Source organism: Spermophilus citellus (assembly GCF_964194105.1).
Source record: "Spermophilus citellus genome assembly, chromosome: 3".
Taxonomy (NCBI): domain Eukaryota; kingdom Metazoa; phylum Chordata; class Mammalia; order Rodentia; family Sciuridae; genus Spermophilus; species Spermophilus citellus.
In genome coordinates this window covers 207,897,571-207,914,691 of record NC_138184.1, presented here as the reverse complement: position 1 = coordinate 207,914,691, position 17,121 = coordinate 207,897,571, and the positions used below count along the sequence as shown (strand labels likewise).

At 35.8% G+C, this 17,121-nt stretch overlaps 1 protein-coding gene across 3 annotated transcripts in view; it reads right to left on the bottom strand.

The window, feature by feature from the left end:
• Positions 1-4,399: 4,399 nt before the first annotated feature.
• The window catches only part of STRIP2 (striatin interacting protein 2), a 49,023-nt gene continuing 36,301 nt past the window's right edge, over positions 4,400-17,121 (bottom strand). For all 3 annotated transcript variants that reach the window (XM_081288574.1, XM_081288575.1, XM_081288576.1), the window contains 3 exons: positions 11,858-11,962; positions 9,052-9,256; positions 4,400-4,875 (listed from right to left, as the gene is read on the bottom strand). In XM_081288574.1, the coding sequence (XP_081144700.1) occupies positions 4,625-4,875; positions 9,052-9,256; positions 11,858-11,962 (561 nt within the window). In that variant the 3' untranslated portion in view covers positions 4,400-4,624. The remainder of the gene's footprint in view (positions 4,876-9,051; positions 9,257-11,857; positions 11,963-17,121) is intronic.

Below are 17,121 nucleotides of genomic sequence, written 5' to 3'. Positions count from 1 at the left end.
CTACTCCATCAGTCAGTCAAAAGCCCAGAATGAGAAGACACATGGAGCAAGCAGGGCTAACCTCATAGCCACAAATGAGAAGGAAAAGTTTGTTGTTAATGGTCACTGAGATTTGGGGGTTGTTTGGTGCTAGAGTATAAGTATACTGAAGCTAGTACCAACAGTGGGGTATTACCATAAAAAAGCCTGAAAATATGTGGTCTTGGTTTAAGAGCCAATGCTTAAATGAGAAAAACGTAAAAGGTTGCTGGAAAATTACAAACCCTCCTTAAACAATAGCACAATTTGGTAAAATCGCTGTCCTCAAAACTTGCATGAAAAGTGTGGTGGGTAAAGAGGTTTTAAGACAGAATGTTGGCAGCATGGGTTGGTTAGTTTTAGCTGCATTTGTTAAAATACTACAAGCAAGGGATGCTCATAAAATTGGCTTATTTTCAAGCTAGTATTATAGGGAAAAGAATGTAAAAAAAATTTCAAGATTTATACGGTTGAAAGTTGCAACTGTTTTCGTTCAACTTATGAGAAAATTTTAAAATGCCTTGAATCAAAAAAGGCTATTTAAGACAATGCTGAATTGAGGGTGTGATGTTCAGGCCTTCTAGTAAGATCTCTGATTTGATTATGTGGACCTCAGTAAACTCAATAAGTAGACAAAAAAACTCAAGGAAAAGTGACTAAAGGCTCTATAGAAGCCTGATAAATACAATGTACCTGCAACCAAGTCTAGAGAGGAATAAAAGGGCATTGGCAGGGAATGGGGTTGTAGCTTGGTGGTAGAGTACTTGCCTAGCACACGTGAGGCACTGGGTTCAATCCTCAGCAGCACATAAAAATAAAGGTATTTTGTTCACCTACAACTAATATATGTGTGTGTGTATATGTGTGTGTGTGTGTGTGTGTGTGTGTGTATATATATATATTTATTACTTTATATTGACTATAGCTGTTTACAAATGGCAAAGCACTCTATGCCATATATATTTTTTTATTTATTTGTTTTAATTAGTTATACATGACAGTAGATTATATATATATATATATATAAAGAGTATTGGCAATATATATATATATATATATATATATATATATATATATATAAAGAGTATTGGCAAACAGACTGGAATTCGATTTTTTAAAAAAATTTATTATTGATTGATTGTAGTACTAGTGATTGACCCCAGGGGTGTTCTATCACTAAGCTACATCCTAAGCTCTTTTTATTTTGAACTTGTGATCCTCTGGCCTCAGCCTGGGATTATAAGTATGTGCCTTAGCACATCTAGATGAAACAGATTTTTAAAAGCTCTTGAAAGTTATATTACTGAGTACTGGTCCAACTAAGGACAGTGGCTATTCAAAATATAAAATGATTTTTTGGGCCCAACAGTCCTTAAGCTGGAAGCTATGAAATCTGTTCAGATACCAAGAACTCAGTGGGAGTTTTCTCCAGTACTTTTTCAGATGTGGTCAAGGATATAAGGAAGACCTTACCTAACCCCAGAGAACAATGAAGTGTGGGGAGCTACATCTACAGAGCAGAGTGAAGAGTTTTCCTTCCTCAGGTTAAGAAGACCCTACATTTCCCCAGTAGGATTTCAGAATTGCTATGGGTCAGTAATTGCTGTGTGCCTCTCATTATTCCCCTTAGAGGAGAAATGTTTATTAGGACTATCTTCTCTCTCTTAGATGTAAATATGTATGGGAGGAGGTGAAGCAAATTACTTGTTTTTATTTATCTTTATTTACTTAAAAAATAGCTCTATTGAGTTATTCACACAAAAATTGTATGTTTAAGTTGTACTGCTTGGGCTGGGGTTGTGGTTCAGTGGTAGAGTGCTCTCCTAGCATGCATGAGACACTGGGTTCAATCCTCAGAACCACATAAATGTAAAAGATATTGTGTCCACCTAAAACTAAAAAATAAATATTAAAAAAAGATGTGCTACTTAAAAAAAAGATGTATTACTTGATGTTTGGTATATGTATACATTTGAAATGATCACTGACTTTTCTGCTCTTTTTAAACTTACAAGTTTTAGGATCAAGAGGCACTGTATCTAGATCTGATGAGAGCCTGGACTTTAGGTTTTAAATAATAACTAGATTAAGACTTTTGGAGTCTTCCTTAAGGAAGGATTGGATATATTTTGTCTATAGGATAGGAGCAGATATTCATGACCATGACTGTAAGAGATAGTGCCCACCCTTGTCACTTGAGGGTACAGTATACTTCTCTGGTCTAATATTAGGGTTGTCCTCATTGAATTGCGTTTGGTCAATGGAATATGAACAATTTGACTTATGCTATGTCTAGGTAGGAACTTTAAATGTGATTGTATGGTATGGTTTGTTTCTTGCTCTTGACCTTCATTGTGAAACAGTATGTACTAGGTAGGGGATAGTCCATTAGCCTACTAGTAGAATAAGAAGATTTATGGAAATGAGTTAATCTAGCAAACCAGGCTGAGTCAACAGAACTGTGGCTGACCCCCCAACTCATGATGTAGAAATAAATATTTGTCATAAGTCATTGATATTTGGAGTTATATATTAACCTGCTATTAAATCCTATTAATTTGACTTTACTATTCCATTTATGTTGAAGACTTTAAAGACCAACTTTCTAATTCAAGCTTATTTTTCTTTTTATTATAGTGCTTAACAAGATAAACGGTATTTTCAACAATCAACACAAACAAAAAACTACTTTATAAATCACTCAAATAGTGTTCTATGTAGAAACAGTAATCACCATTACAGGGTGGTTATTTGGAATTTATTCCTAACCACACACACAGATTCTCAAATTGAGAGATTCAGATTTGTTACCTTAGATATGGGGCTGGATGTTAATACCTGAAAGCTAGTGCCAGCATATCAGTAAGAAAAAAAATGATGTGATTTAAAGTCAGTTATTTATCATTGGTACTTCAATTTCTCTATCTGCATTGAGAATTAATCTTCCCTTAGAGAAGAATTATCAAGTATGAAATGTTAAAGCTTGGCATACTCCTGTGCCTCAGAAAGCACCCATGTGCATATTTTTAAAGGGCAACTAATTTGTTCTTGACACAAATTGAGTATTACATGGCTTTAAAAGAAATAGATTGATGATTGCTCTTTCCTTGAAAATTATCTTTTCATTCAAATAATATTAAAATCATACTAGCTGGACCCCAGATTAATATAATTTACAGAAGATGTTACTCAGTAAATTATTTGATTGCAATGAGGACAGGTGTCCTACTTAGGTAAAGATTTTTTTAAATATTTAAATAAGTGTCATCCACTATATACTTAAATTCTTCATGACTTTTCCATAAAGACAAAAATCCTGCTATCCTAAAGGAAAAAGAGGTACTTATTAGATTCTGGTATAATTTCTTTGGATATTATCAGGTACCCTATCATAACCTCCAAATAGTTGACAAAGCCAATTTAGACAAGACCTCTTGGCATAGTGTCCTGATGCCATCATAAAAAGAATCAGTAGTGTCTGTTGGAAGGGTGGAATTTAAAGTGAAAAAGCTAGAAGATATAGATGACATAACTGGGGAACACAAGAAAAAATGATCCTGACTGAATTAGGAACCTTTCTAAAAACCTTGTTTCTTTTGGAAAGTATGCAGTTCTGCTGCAAAAAGAATGAAATATAAAAAGGTTGATATATCAGCCCTTTTATTTTCTATGAAATGTGCAACTTTTAGGTAGAAACAGCATTGCTACATTCCCACAGGACACTTTGCTAGCAGTAAAAAGAAAATAAATCAATCAACATTTCAGAAGAAAAAATAGTAAGCTGTGATTCTCTTGCTGTTCTTTTCAATTAAAAAAAATAATCAACACAAATGGACATGCCATCTCAATAAATAAAACCTCCTGTGGTTAACTTGTCATTAAAAAAATGAATTAAATGAAAAGGATAATTTTCTGCAGTGTATCCAACCATTTAAATACTAAGTAATTTCAGAAAAACATGAAGCATCCTTAAAGAAGGCCTGATCATTTCATATTGACTATGGCTGTTTACAAATGGCAAAGCACTCCATGCCCCATACAGAATATACAAGGAAATAATTTTCACATTGAACATAGCTCTCTTAGAAAATAAAAGAACCACTCTACACAATACACTCTTTTATAACATGCAATGTTTAGGGAATAGTAAATCATCATCCTTCACAAAAAGGTGCAGGTGCTCTAAAATCATCTTAGAACTAATGATTTTAGAAAGAAGTGTCAAAATTTTAAATGTAAAATGCAGTCTTAAAGTTGGTTTCACCTAGTTTTTTTTTTTTTTTTTTTTTTTTTTTAGTGGTACCAGGAATTAAACCCAGAGTTTGTGCTTGCTAGGCAAGGCTCTACCACTGAGCTATACCCCTAGCCCTTTTTAAGATTTCCAAGGCTGATGTTAGGGCAAGCAGATCAGTTTGTTGTGACTCAGGAGCCATTTCCAGGCCAAACTTCCTCCAGAATAGCCCTGAACTATGCTGGCTGCCTCAGGTATGGGCCAGATGCTCCCTTGACATGCATCCTAGAGCCGGAAACAAAGGCTAAATGGGCAGAGCACCATTTATTTGGAGCCAACCTCCATCTATCAGATGCTTTGTCGATAAGAGCTCAGTCAGTGATTCTGGAGCAGTTCCTCCCAACAGATGGGCTGTGAAAACACCTCTCTCTCCAGCCACAGCTCATAGGAATAGTGGAAATCTTCTGGAAGATCCAACCTCTGCCCCAGAACACTCTGCAAGCAGTTATCGACAGGTGAAAATTCAGAGTCCTGGGGTTTGTCATATCGGCGGCTGTTAAAAGCCTCGATGTTGGCTCTCAAGGTGCATTCTTCTGCTTGGAAGTCCCATGGCCTGGCATCAATGTCTGCATTGAGAAGAAAGGAATAAAAAGAAGTATACCACCAAGACACCACTTCTCTTCTATAGAGCATGGTCTACGGGATTCCATCAGTGAAACTGCTCAGAACTCTTTTATAAAGAACAATGTACAAATTAAATATATAGCATACTGACATTTAGGCTTAGAAGATACACATATGCCCTCCAACATAAGTTTGTATATACAGAAACTATTTTGGAAGGGTAGTCTCGAAATTGTGTACAGTAGTTACCTCTGAAAAAGAAAACAAGGGCTCTGAAGGAGGTGGACTCTTTCCTTCCTCTCTTTTTCTTTTTTCTTTCTTTCTTTTTTTTTAGGGCTTCATGCATACTAGATAGGGGCTCTGATACTGAGCAATGTCTCTAGCCCTTTTTAAGAATTTTATTTCAAGACAGGTCTTGCTAAATTGCTGGGTTCTCAAACTTGCAATCCTCCTGCCTCAGTCTCCCAAGTAGTTGGGATTAGCAAACCTGGCTTATATTTCCTTTTCTTTATCCTACTTTCTTTAAAAAAATATTTTTAGTTGTATTTGGACACAATGCCTTTATTTCATTTATTTTTATGTGGTGCTGAGGATCAAACCCAGGGCCCTGCACGTGCTAGGCAAGCACTCTACCTCTGAGCCACAACTCCAGTCCCTCTTTATTCTCCTTTCTTACTAGTTAGTTATATACTATGTTTTCCAAAAAGATAATTAAATATCCATTATTGAGCTTTCCTAGGGTAAGGAATAAGAGTTTCCCATCTGAATGCAGTCATCAGCTCTCAAGAGAAAGAACAAGAGGAGTGGACATGGAGAATGAGAATGCGCTGCGGGTGTAGCTCAGTGGTAGAGCACATTCTTAGCCTGAACCCTGGGTTCAATCCTCAGCATCACCCGGCTCCCCACAAAAAAAATAAATAAATAAATAAAAATAAATGGACCAATTATTAAGACTTTCTCAATTCCTTGAAATCTCCCCTAGCACATGACAAATTTGTGTCACCTTATTTTAAGATTATGAAGATGTCCATGGAAGTAAAAGCACAAAACATAATCTGATTTGCTTTCATTTTTCAGGGCTAGAGATAGAAATTTCACAAATTTCTTATGTACTACATTCAGTAGCTTTTTTTTTGTCTTTCCAATTAATGGGTATTGAACCCAGAGGTACTTCACAATGAGTTATATCCCCAGCTCTTTTTAGTTTTTATTTTGGGACAGGATCTCACTATATTGCTGAAGCTGGCCTCAAACTTGGATTCTCTCAGATTTCAGGTATGCACTACTACTCCAAACAGCCTATTCAATGATTTATCATAAAAAGTGATAAAAAAAAGTTTGTGTTTGAGTTCATAAGGGCAGCAACCAGAGGTATGTCATTTTCAGGATAAAACATTTTTATGCTTTGGGCTGGGGTTTTAGCTCAGTGGTAGAGTACTTGTTCAGTATGGGTGAAGCACTGGGTTCAATCCTCAGCACCACATAAAAATAAAAGTATTGTGTTCATCTACAACTAAAAAAATATTTTAAAATTTTATGCTTTAAAAATGCATAAGATTGGGGGCTGGGGATGTGGCTCAAGCGGTAGCGCGCTCGCCTGGCATGCGTGCGGCCCGGGTTCGATCCTCAGCACCACATACCAACAAAGATGTTGTGTCCGCCGAGAACTAAAAAATAAATATTAAAAAAATAAAAATTAAAAAAAAATGCATAAGAAGGGCTAGGATTGTGGCTCAGTGGTAGAGCGCTCGCCTAACACGGGTGGGACCCAGGTTCGATCCTCAGCACCACATAAAAATAAAGGCATTGAAAAAAATTAAAAAATAAAAAAATAAAGGCATTGTGTTGTGTCCATCTACACCTAAAAAATAAATATTAAAATAAATGCATAAGAACTTATATAGCAAATTGAACTTTATGTCTTACAGTAGAAGTTACATGCTGGCTTGTCATATACCAGCAATATATACCCAAATGCTTCCCTTAGTTCTCTGAGTTCTTTATTGCAGCAACCTCTAAAATTTAAGCAGCTTGCAAATTCCAGAAAAAATAAGTTATTTATCACCTTACTAAAGTTTTTTTTTTTTTTTTTTGGTGTGTGTTGTATTGCGATGTGAACTCAGGAGTGCTTTACCACTGAACCCCCTTTTATTTTTATTTTGAGACAGAGTGGCATTGAACTTGTAAACTTCTTGCCTTATCCTACAGAGTATCTGGGATTATAGATGTGCAAAACTATGCCTGGTATAAAAACTCTTAAATACAATTATGGAAATAATGGTTATATCCCACTACACCAAATGCAATACCATGGGGGGAAAAACTCTCCCAAATAACATTTTTCCAAACTCCATTCAATCTTAGTATAAGTTCTGATTGCTCAACCAGATATTATGCCTCCTGATATCAGTCTATATGTCAGTTTCCAACATTGGCTAGGAGGTATGATAGCCACACAAGTTTAAATTGAATTTACCAAACCTTAAGATCTAACTTTCAGCATATAGGTAATAACATGGATAAAGAAATAAGGTAAATGGTACTTCAAGACAATTGGTCTAGTTAATGTTATGGAGGAAAGAAGACTGCTATATTCAAAATGAATTAACATATATAATAGCCTGATGCAATTTGAGATTGTGAATAGGATTCTGACTTGGGAAAAACAGCGATAAAGAACACCTTGCGGGTGATTCTGACTGTTGAGTATTTACATGGACCATGTTAAAATTTTTATAAAAGAAAAAAAAAAAGAACACTTTGCGGGGCTGGGTTGTGGCTCAGTGATACAGCACTTGCCTAGCATGTGTGAGGCACTAGGTTTGATCCTCAGCACCACACAGAAAAATAATAATAAAGGTATTCTATCCATCTACAACTAATATATATATATATATATATATATATATATATATATATATATATTTAAAAAGAACACTTTGGGACAATGTAAGAATTATGAATATGGACTTGATTATTGGAAAAAAAAAGAAAATATATTGGTATGAAAAGATAGAGTTGGGGCTGGGGTTGTAGCTCAGTGGTAGAGCCCTTGCCTAACACATATGAGGCATTGGTCTGATCCTCAGCACCCACATAAAACAAACAAATAAATAAAATTTTTAAAAAGAGAGGTAATGTTAACTAAAAAGAGATTATAAAGAAGCATATACTATTTACTTTCTTTTTAATGAAATATACATAGAAAAGGATCTGGAAGAACATACAATGTCAACAATGGCAACCTATTGTGGTACAAATATGATGTATATTCAACGGTATAGTAAAATGTTTTATTGTATTTTATCTTTTTTTCTAACTGCTTTGTAATAATAAAAAAATGTCATAAGCCAGGTGTGGTAGTGTATGCCTGTAATCCCAGGTACTTGGGAAGCTCAGGCAGGAAGATTACAAGTTCAAGGCCAGCCTCGACTCGACAACTAAGTAAGACCCTGTCTCAAAATAAAGAATAAAAAGGGCTGGGGATGTAGCTGGGTGGGGTAGCATCCTGAGTTCATTTCCCAGTACTGAAAAAAAATTAATTAAATTTAAAAATATCTTTTGAAGAAAAGATCATTGAAAGGAATGTTTTGGAAAGGAGTGTTTCTCTCAATTTACTTGCTTTTTTCCCCCCAAATAGATAAAAATTGGAAAAAAGATACATATACTTTATAATAAGCTACTTATCATACCAAATGATAGTTCAATACATGTACATGTTGTATAATTTTCAGATCAAGGTAAGTATATCTCCTCAAACATTTTTCATTTCTTTGTGGTAAAAATATTCAATATTCTTTGTCCTTTTTTCTCTCTTTCCTTCCTTCTTTTATCTTTTCCCCTTTTTTCTTATTTTTTTTTTTTGCAGTACTGGGGATTGAACCTTGGGCCTTATATATGCTAAGCAAGTGCCCTACCACTGAGCTACAGCCCTAACTCTCTTCTAGCTTTTCTGAAATATCAATTTACTTCTTTTATCAAATACGTTTTCATAGTTCATATAGAACAAGGTACAAACTAGAGTGTGGGGCGTTAAAAAGTTTGGTGTATCAGCGTCTGACCTATTTTCTCATCTAAAATATGTAACAATTCATGCCAAAAGAGTAGAGACAAATGTTTATTGAGTTTGTTTAAATCCTGGGCATCTCCTGGAAGTCAACAGCTTTGAGAATACTCACCATTCCCATAAGCCCAGTCATCGTTCATGCGGTGGCGCACTTTCTGATAAATGGCTGACATGGTTTTCATGTTGCTTTTCCTCCACTGGCGCCCCAGGTACTTGGTCTGTATCTTTAGCAGCTTCAAGACATAAAGTTGCAGCATGGCCTGTTTGACTTTGAGGGCCCGTTTTAAGATTGGTGCTGATTTAAACACCACCAGCATCTGTCCAATGAAAGGGGGTGGGGGTAAAGAAAAATAAAAAGATATAAAGATATAAAGGAAAAAGATATGAACTTTATAAAGATACAAAGTTTCTTGGAATTTCCAACTGACAAATTAAAACTAAGAAAGCCTTGGGGAGCTATTGGGAATATAAGGTCTAGACCCTACTTAGATTTAGTCTTCAAGAATATAGAAAGCTTGAGGCTGGGGTTATGGCTCAGCGGTAGAGCGTTCGCCTACCACATGCGAGGCCCTGGGTTTGATCCTCAGCATCACATAGAAACAAATAAATAAAATAAAGGTATTTTGTCCAACTACAACTAAAAAAAAAAAAAAAAAAAGAATATAGAGGGCTAGACTTGTGGCTCAGAGCGCTTGCCTAACATGAATGAGACACTGGGTTCTATCTCCAGCACCATATTAAAAAAATAAAGGTATATGCACACACACATTATATATTTTATATATATAAAGAATGTGTCTCTTAAAATGAATATACAGGAATCACCCAAGAAAACTTGGAATGGAACCACCATTTGACCCAGTCATCCCACTCCTTGGTATACCCAAAGGACTTAAAATCAGCATACTATAGTGACACGCCATATCAATGTTTATAGCAGCTCAATTCACAATAACTAAACTATGGAACCAAGCCAGGTGCCCTTCAACAGATGAAAGAAACTGTGGTATATATACACAATGGAATATTACTCAACCTTAAAGAAGAATGAAATTATGGCATTTGCAGGTAAATGGATGGAACTGGAGAATATTATACTAAGTAAAATAAGTCAATCCTAAAGAACCAAAGGCCTAATATTCTCTCTGATTTGTGGATGCTAATTTACAATAAGTGGGTGGGGAGAATAGAGGTATTTTGGACTAGAGAGAGGGGATTGAGGGGAGGGGAGGGGGCACAGAGGTAGGGATGATAGTGGAATGAATTGGACATTATTTCCTTATGTACGTGTATGATTACATGACCTGTGTAATTCTACAAAGTTATACTCCATTTATGTATGATGGGTCAAAAATGCATTCTGTGGGGCTGGGGATATGGCTCAAGCGGTAGCGTGCTCACCTGGCATGTGTGGGCCGCTGAGTTTGATCCTCAGCACCACATAAAAATAAAGATGTTGTGTCCACCAAAAACTATAAAATAAATATTAAAAAATTCTCTCTCTCTCGCTCTAAAAAATGCATTCTACTGTCATGTATAACTAATTAGAACAAATAAAAATATTTTAAAAAGAATACAGAGGAATCATTCTAAAGTTTCTAATATTCAAGGGGCATGGCAAAAGAAGTTTTGTCTGCCATAAACCCCATTTCACTGTTACCAGTTTTTTGTATATATCCTGAAGATAATTCTATGTATAACATGTTACTGTTTTTCTAATACTAATGAGAGGCAACTATCAACAGTATCCTATCATACTGTTTCATATCTTTGTTTTTATTTTACAAAATAACCTAAAAATTATTCCATACCAGTATAACACTGCCTCATTCTTTTTAATGGTTATATAAATACTTACCATCATTTCAGTTGGGTCCTACATTAATGGGCATTTAGATTGTTTGACAGCTAAGTTAGCTTTGTAGTTGTAGGGGGTTAACAAACATAACACAATATTGGGAGTTAAAAAAACAGACCAGTCTTTTTATTTATTTTTTATTTTTTTATTTTTTAGTTATCGGCGGACACAACATCGTTGTTTGTATGTGGTGCTGAGGATCGAACCCGGGCCGCACGCATGCCGGGTGAGCGCGTTACCGCTTGAGCCACATCCCCAGCCCCCAGACCAGTCTTTAATGCTATAAAATTAAGATAACACACCAGGAGACAGGAGGTTGGAAAGTCACCTCAGCCAACTATATGGTTGGCAGATGTACCAAAAACAGAGTGAAGAAAAACAAGATGTTTAAAATCAAATCCACTGAGGCAGGTAAATGATCTGTCCTGCTCCAAAAACCAATTAGAAACTTTCCCAGGTGATAAGGAAAAAATTCCAGGAGGTAAGAGACAAATGCATGTGTTAAATAGTCACTAAAGTAACATATGTTGCCTTTGCTTTATTTGCATAGTAAAACTCACACTTTAGTGAAGACTTAAGGAGGGAATGAGACATGACATTGAGAGACTGGGTCCCTGCCTACCCTATAGATCTTTTTCCTTTGTTGGAGGTTAGCCTGGGATTTGTGTCTCCCACGTGCTACTTTCCTTCTGCTTGAACATGAGAATACAAAGCCTTGTTCCAGGGCTAATGTTCCTTTATTTGATTCTTCTGATAAAGATCACAAATACCCAAAGAGCCAGTAATATTTCCAATCTTTGGTTATTACCAGCAATGCCTTAATGAGTAATGTTACATTTGTATCATTTGGAATGTGTGAACTACCAACCCTAAAGGAATGTCCATATTCAGTTCCCTGGTGAACAATCGTTTTATTTCAAATAAGCACCCAGAATTAGGTGATGAAACTTATGTAGCATCCAGTGTCTAAGATCTCATAAAGCAGGTTGTGCATAAATACTTATTAATGATTAAAAAATTCAGTCAGATAGATACTTCTGTGATCTAAAGCCCCACTCACCATGGTCCTGGAATGTTTCCATTTGGTCAGTTTATTGAGCAGCCTCAGGAGGTTGATGCAAGAAAAGAGATTTCTCCAGCAGAACTGGTTGTTGTCTCCAGCTTCCTGAAATAAAGAACATCCATCATTGTCTCAACACAAGGTTTGTAATACCCTCAGAAGCCTGCAAATCACTGTTGATCAGTTTAGGTTAGGGTTTCCAATATGGAATGCTACCTCCTTATCTTCATGCTCTTTACACACTTAAGAAATCTCAGAGCACATAATATCCTTCACTTGGAAACCTACTCAGCTGAGATGGGGGTATAGCTCAGTGGTAGGGCACTTGCCTATTATGTGCAAAACCCTGGGTCTGGTCCCCTACATGCACAATGGACAAACCAAAATCTTGGAAATTCCTCAAGTCTACAATGTGACAGGAGAATGCAAGAATAGGGAGGTGGAGGTGTATATATGTAGAAGTGAGCTATTGTCTGGCAACCATAAAATTACCTCCTCCTCCCCTAGATTAATTTGATGCCAGCAAGACAGGCATACATCTAATGTAGAATGAACATCCAAGAGTTTTGAGGGTATTAGTCTTTCCTAATTCCTAATAGTGAGAGTCAAAAAGTTTCTCAAAAACTTTATAAGAACTAGTCCCAGGAGAAGCTGGGCGTGGTGGCACATGCCTATAATCCCAGCTAATCAGGAGGTAGGAAGATCGCAGGTTTGAGAACAACCTCAGCAACTTAGCAAGACCCTGTCTCAAAAAATAAAAAGAGTTGGGGATATAATTCAGTGGTAGAGAGCCCCTAGGTTTGATCCCCAGCCCCCAAAATAAAAACATTTGCCCATGTTCCACAATCACAAATAAGTTATTTGTTTGGTAATATACCTTGAGTCTAAGGATTCATTTCAGGGACATCACATTCTACCCTATCAGAAGATCTCCAAGGTGCATTACCAGGGCTCTGTTCTGAAAGATCCTAGCTGAGTGAGCAAAGCCAAATAAAAACCCAGGTGACACCAATTATGTGGATAAGTAAGACAGATCATCAAGAACAGAATGTTTTCTTCTTTTTGGACTGATGGAATCAGTTTGGTCAAAATCTGAACACTAGAAGGGACTTAGCTATTCTAGTCCAATTCTGTCATCCATAGAAGCAAACACTAAGGCCGAGAGAGAAGGGGCGTGTACAAGGTCACACATGAGTGCTCAACCATAAGTGCCTAATCTCTATTGAATCTGAAGACTGTTTTCTGTTCAACTTCTAGTTACATTGCTTTCTGAGCTTCCTGAAGACCCGAGGGTAGAGAAACCCCTTCTGATATCCTGCTACAATTCCAGCAGAAGATAACTGTGTCCATGAAAAACAAGAGCTGGGTGTAGCTCACTGATAGAGTACTTGCCTAGTATGTGTGAAGTTCTGGGTTCAATCTGCAGCACTGCAAAAAAACAATTATGTGGATAATTCTAATCTCCTCAAAAAACCCCACAAAAACTAATAATAAAAAACAGTAAGGTTTCCTGCTTAAAAAGTGTAACATCAGACTTGAGTTCAGTCAGCCTATGATCAGACTGAACTTTTTTTTTTTTTAAGAGAGAGAGAGAGAGAACAGAGAGCGAATTTTAATATTTATTTTTCAGTTTTCGGCAGACACACATCTTTGTTTGTATGTGGTGCTGAGGATCGAACCCGGGCCGCACGCATGCCAGGCAAGCGCGATACTGCTTGAGCCACATCCCCAGCCCCAGACTGAACTTTTAAAGCAGGGCTCTGACTGTGAAATCCGATATATCTGGAACTCCTCAATAGCTTATTGAAGTCTGTAAGTGATGATTCTTACTTTCTAATTACAAACCAGCTCTGCATTGAAAAATCAAAGTTATTGATATTAATTTGTTTTCTAATGAATGTAGGAGAATTTTATAGCTATAGGAAAGTCAAATGTTCATCTAATGACCCAATCCCTCCCCTTCAACTGATGAAAATCCTATAATCTATAGAAACCTGCTCAAGATCCCTTCTTGGCAAAAACAGATCTGTCTGTCATCCTTGCATTTATTGGAAACTATTACAAAAAAATTGCTAGATTTAATATTCAATGACTGCAAATTCACAATAGCTTTTCTCAGCAAATGATTCTTTGATCAATTTCTTTATTATGGCTCATATAACTCTCAAAACAAAGTCATATTTTTTATTTTAGATTTTCTTTTCCCACATCATTATAGAATAATTCCCTTATCATATGGGTTTCTGACAGGTTATGGCTAGATTTAAGGACCTAGATCTAGTATCATAAAAGAGAGTAATGGTTCTCAAGTGGAGTTAATAGGTAAGGAAGAAGAAAATTTCAAGATCCTTCTGGGTACTTTAGTGAACTACCCGTGCCTTGGAAGGGATATGCATGTGAGTTTGGAAAATCACCCCAGAGATTCTAATCTCCCCAAGAATCCATTATAGAAATAGTGACCAACAGGAAAATTGATAAAATGCTAAATTTTCTTTTAATCCATGGTTCTTTCTCTGTATAAATAATTCATGGAAAATTGATATATACTTTGTGGTATATATCAAATATAGTATGCGTGAAGTTCTGGGTTTAATTTGCAGCACTGCAAAAACAAAACAAAAAAATTATGTGGATAATTCTAATCTCCTCAAAACCCCCCACAAAAACTAATAACAAAAAACAGGTTTCCTGCTTAAAAAGTGTAACATCAGACTTGAGTTCAGTCAGCCTATGATCAGACTGAACTTTTAAAGCAAGGCTCTGAGTGTGAAATATGATATATTTTTATCTGTGATAGAAAAACAATAATGCTAAAGGTATCATTGGTTTTAAATAGTGATGGTGAATAGTAGAATAAAGACTTTATTTTAAATCAAGGTCATAAATCATTGGTTAATAATGCCTTAAAGGAATGTTATAGAACTTAGTGTTTGAACATAATGATTACATTCCAAAAAGAAAACCAAAACAGGGGCTGGGGTTGTGGCTCAGCGGTAGAGGGCTCACCTAGCACGTGTGAGGCATTGGGTTCAATCCCCAGCACCACATAAAAATAAATAAATAAAATAAAAGTATTGTATCCAATTATAAAAAACTAAAAAAATATTTAAAAAAAGAAAAGAAAACCAAAAACAACAGAAATCTGAGGTGTCTGGAAATATCTGGATTAGGAAGTTATAAAAACTAAATTCAATAAGGTTGATGAAAGGATTCAGTATATAATTTTAAGTGGTGTGAACATATTTCTATAAGTTTTTCTGAAAAGATATTAAATCCAAATTTGAGCAATTTTGATGATCTACGTTTTTAAAATTAACTTAATAATTTCACTTGCTTAGATCTGAAAGGAAATGTCAAATATTTCTTTGCAAATGGCTACTCATGCAATTTCTGATCCACTGTTGACTGACTCTGTGTAGCCCTTTATAAGGCTTTCAACATCACTTCACCACTCTGTTTCCTCATCACTAAAGGGTGGCATTGGGCAAGATAGGGACCAAGACACTTCTAACTCTGGTACTGCATGATTCCATAAATACTACCTTTTCCTCATTCCTTCTCCTGAATCTACATGTGGACAGCTTGAATACCCACACTGTTCAAAACATGTCCTCCTCTGTATGTGATACTGATATTTTAAATGACATTCTATAGCATGGGAGGGAATAATCATTTGGAACTTCAGGTCAGCTTTGTAGCAGTGACAATAGATGCACAAAAACTTTTTCACATTTTCTTTGCCCAAATCTGTTAGAAAGGAGAAGAATGAAACCAGGTGTGGTAGTACATGCTTATGATCTCAGTTACTCAGTAGGCTAAGGCAGGAGGATTGCTGAGCTATATCCCCAACCCTTTTTATACTCCACTACTTATTTTTTTAAATACTTCTCTTTTACCATTGGACATTTATCTCAGTTTTTCTCATCTAACCTCAAACAAATATCCTTTCATATTTTTCTGATCTCACTAAGGATCTCAGTAAGTTGCTTAGGGCCTCACTAAATTGTGGAGACTGGCCTCAAACTTGCAGTAATCTTGACTCAGCCTACTGAGTTGCTGGGATTACAGGCATGCACCACCATGCCTGGCTGCATGATTTCTCTTTAAGTCTTACAGGCCCACAAAGAAAACCGACCTAAAAACTTGCCCACATTTCACAATACTCTAAAGCAGTGTTCTTTAAACATTGTTATTGCACATACCTACCATAAAATAATCTTTGTGTACTCCCACATATATCTATGTTGGCTCATACATTATAAATGCATCATTATAATAACATTACATTATAATGTATATATAAAGAAAGAAAAAAGACATTAATGTATGTAAACGATCTACTATCCCCCAAAACATCAATTTGTGCCACTGCTCTAAACAACCATCCAGATGTTGAGCATCTGACAGGCTGGACTGTATCCACTGCCTTTTACAGCCACACCTAACTTCCCCATAATCATATATTCACCGTCCTTCATTTAAGTTTAGAATCGAAATTTAATTTTGTCCTACCTATTGAATTTGAATACAGACAATGGAGATCCAGAAACCTTAATTCCTCCTACATGGGCGAGGATGACCTATTCTAAAGCTAACCCTTTTGACAGAATGGAAAGAATTCAGAAATAATATGCCATTAACTATTTCATGTCCACCATGCTATGCAGCTGGAGTTCCAAATGAAACTGAATTGAATTCAATTAAAATTCAGAAAACATAAAAATATGAACCAAGACTACCTTAGCCCAGTAACTCTATTTCTAGGAGTCTCTTTTAGGGAAATAATCAGAAAAATATGAAAGGATATTTGTTTGAGGTTAGATAGGGAAAACTGAGATAAATGTCCAATAGTAAAAGAGAAGTATTTTAAAAAAATAAGTAGTGGAGTATAATTAATAATTATGTTCTCAAGAATGTTTAAGGGGGCTGAAGTATATAGCTCAGTTGTAGAGAACCTGCTTAGCATGCATGAAGCCCTGGGTTTGATCACAAACACCACCAAAAAAATGTTTAATAAAGTCATATTGTGAACACAAATTTTACTATGACAAGTGAAACACAACTATATAAAATCCTTATTTTTTTAAAAAAATAATGTATCTATATGCTTGAGATATTGCTTAAAATAAATCCTATACTTAAATAGCCAGTACATTTTCTGTGCTTTCAATTTGTTAAGACTTAAAGAGATAAAATTTTACTCTTATAAACATCAGCGTTTTTTCTGAGTACAGAAGTTATCAGTTTAGATAAATCATTATATT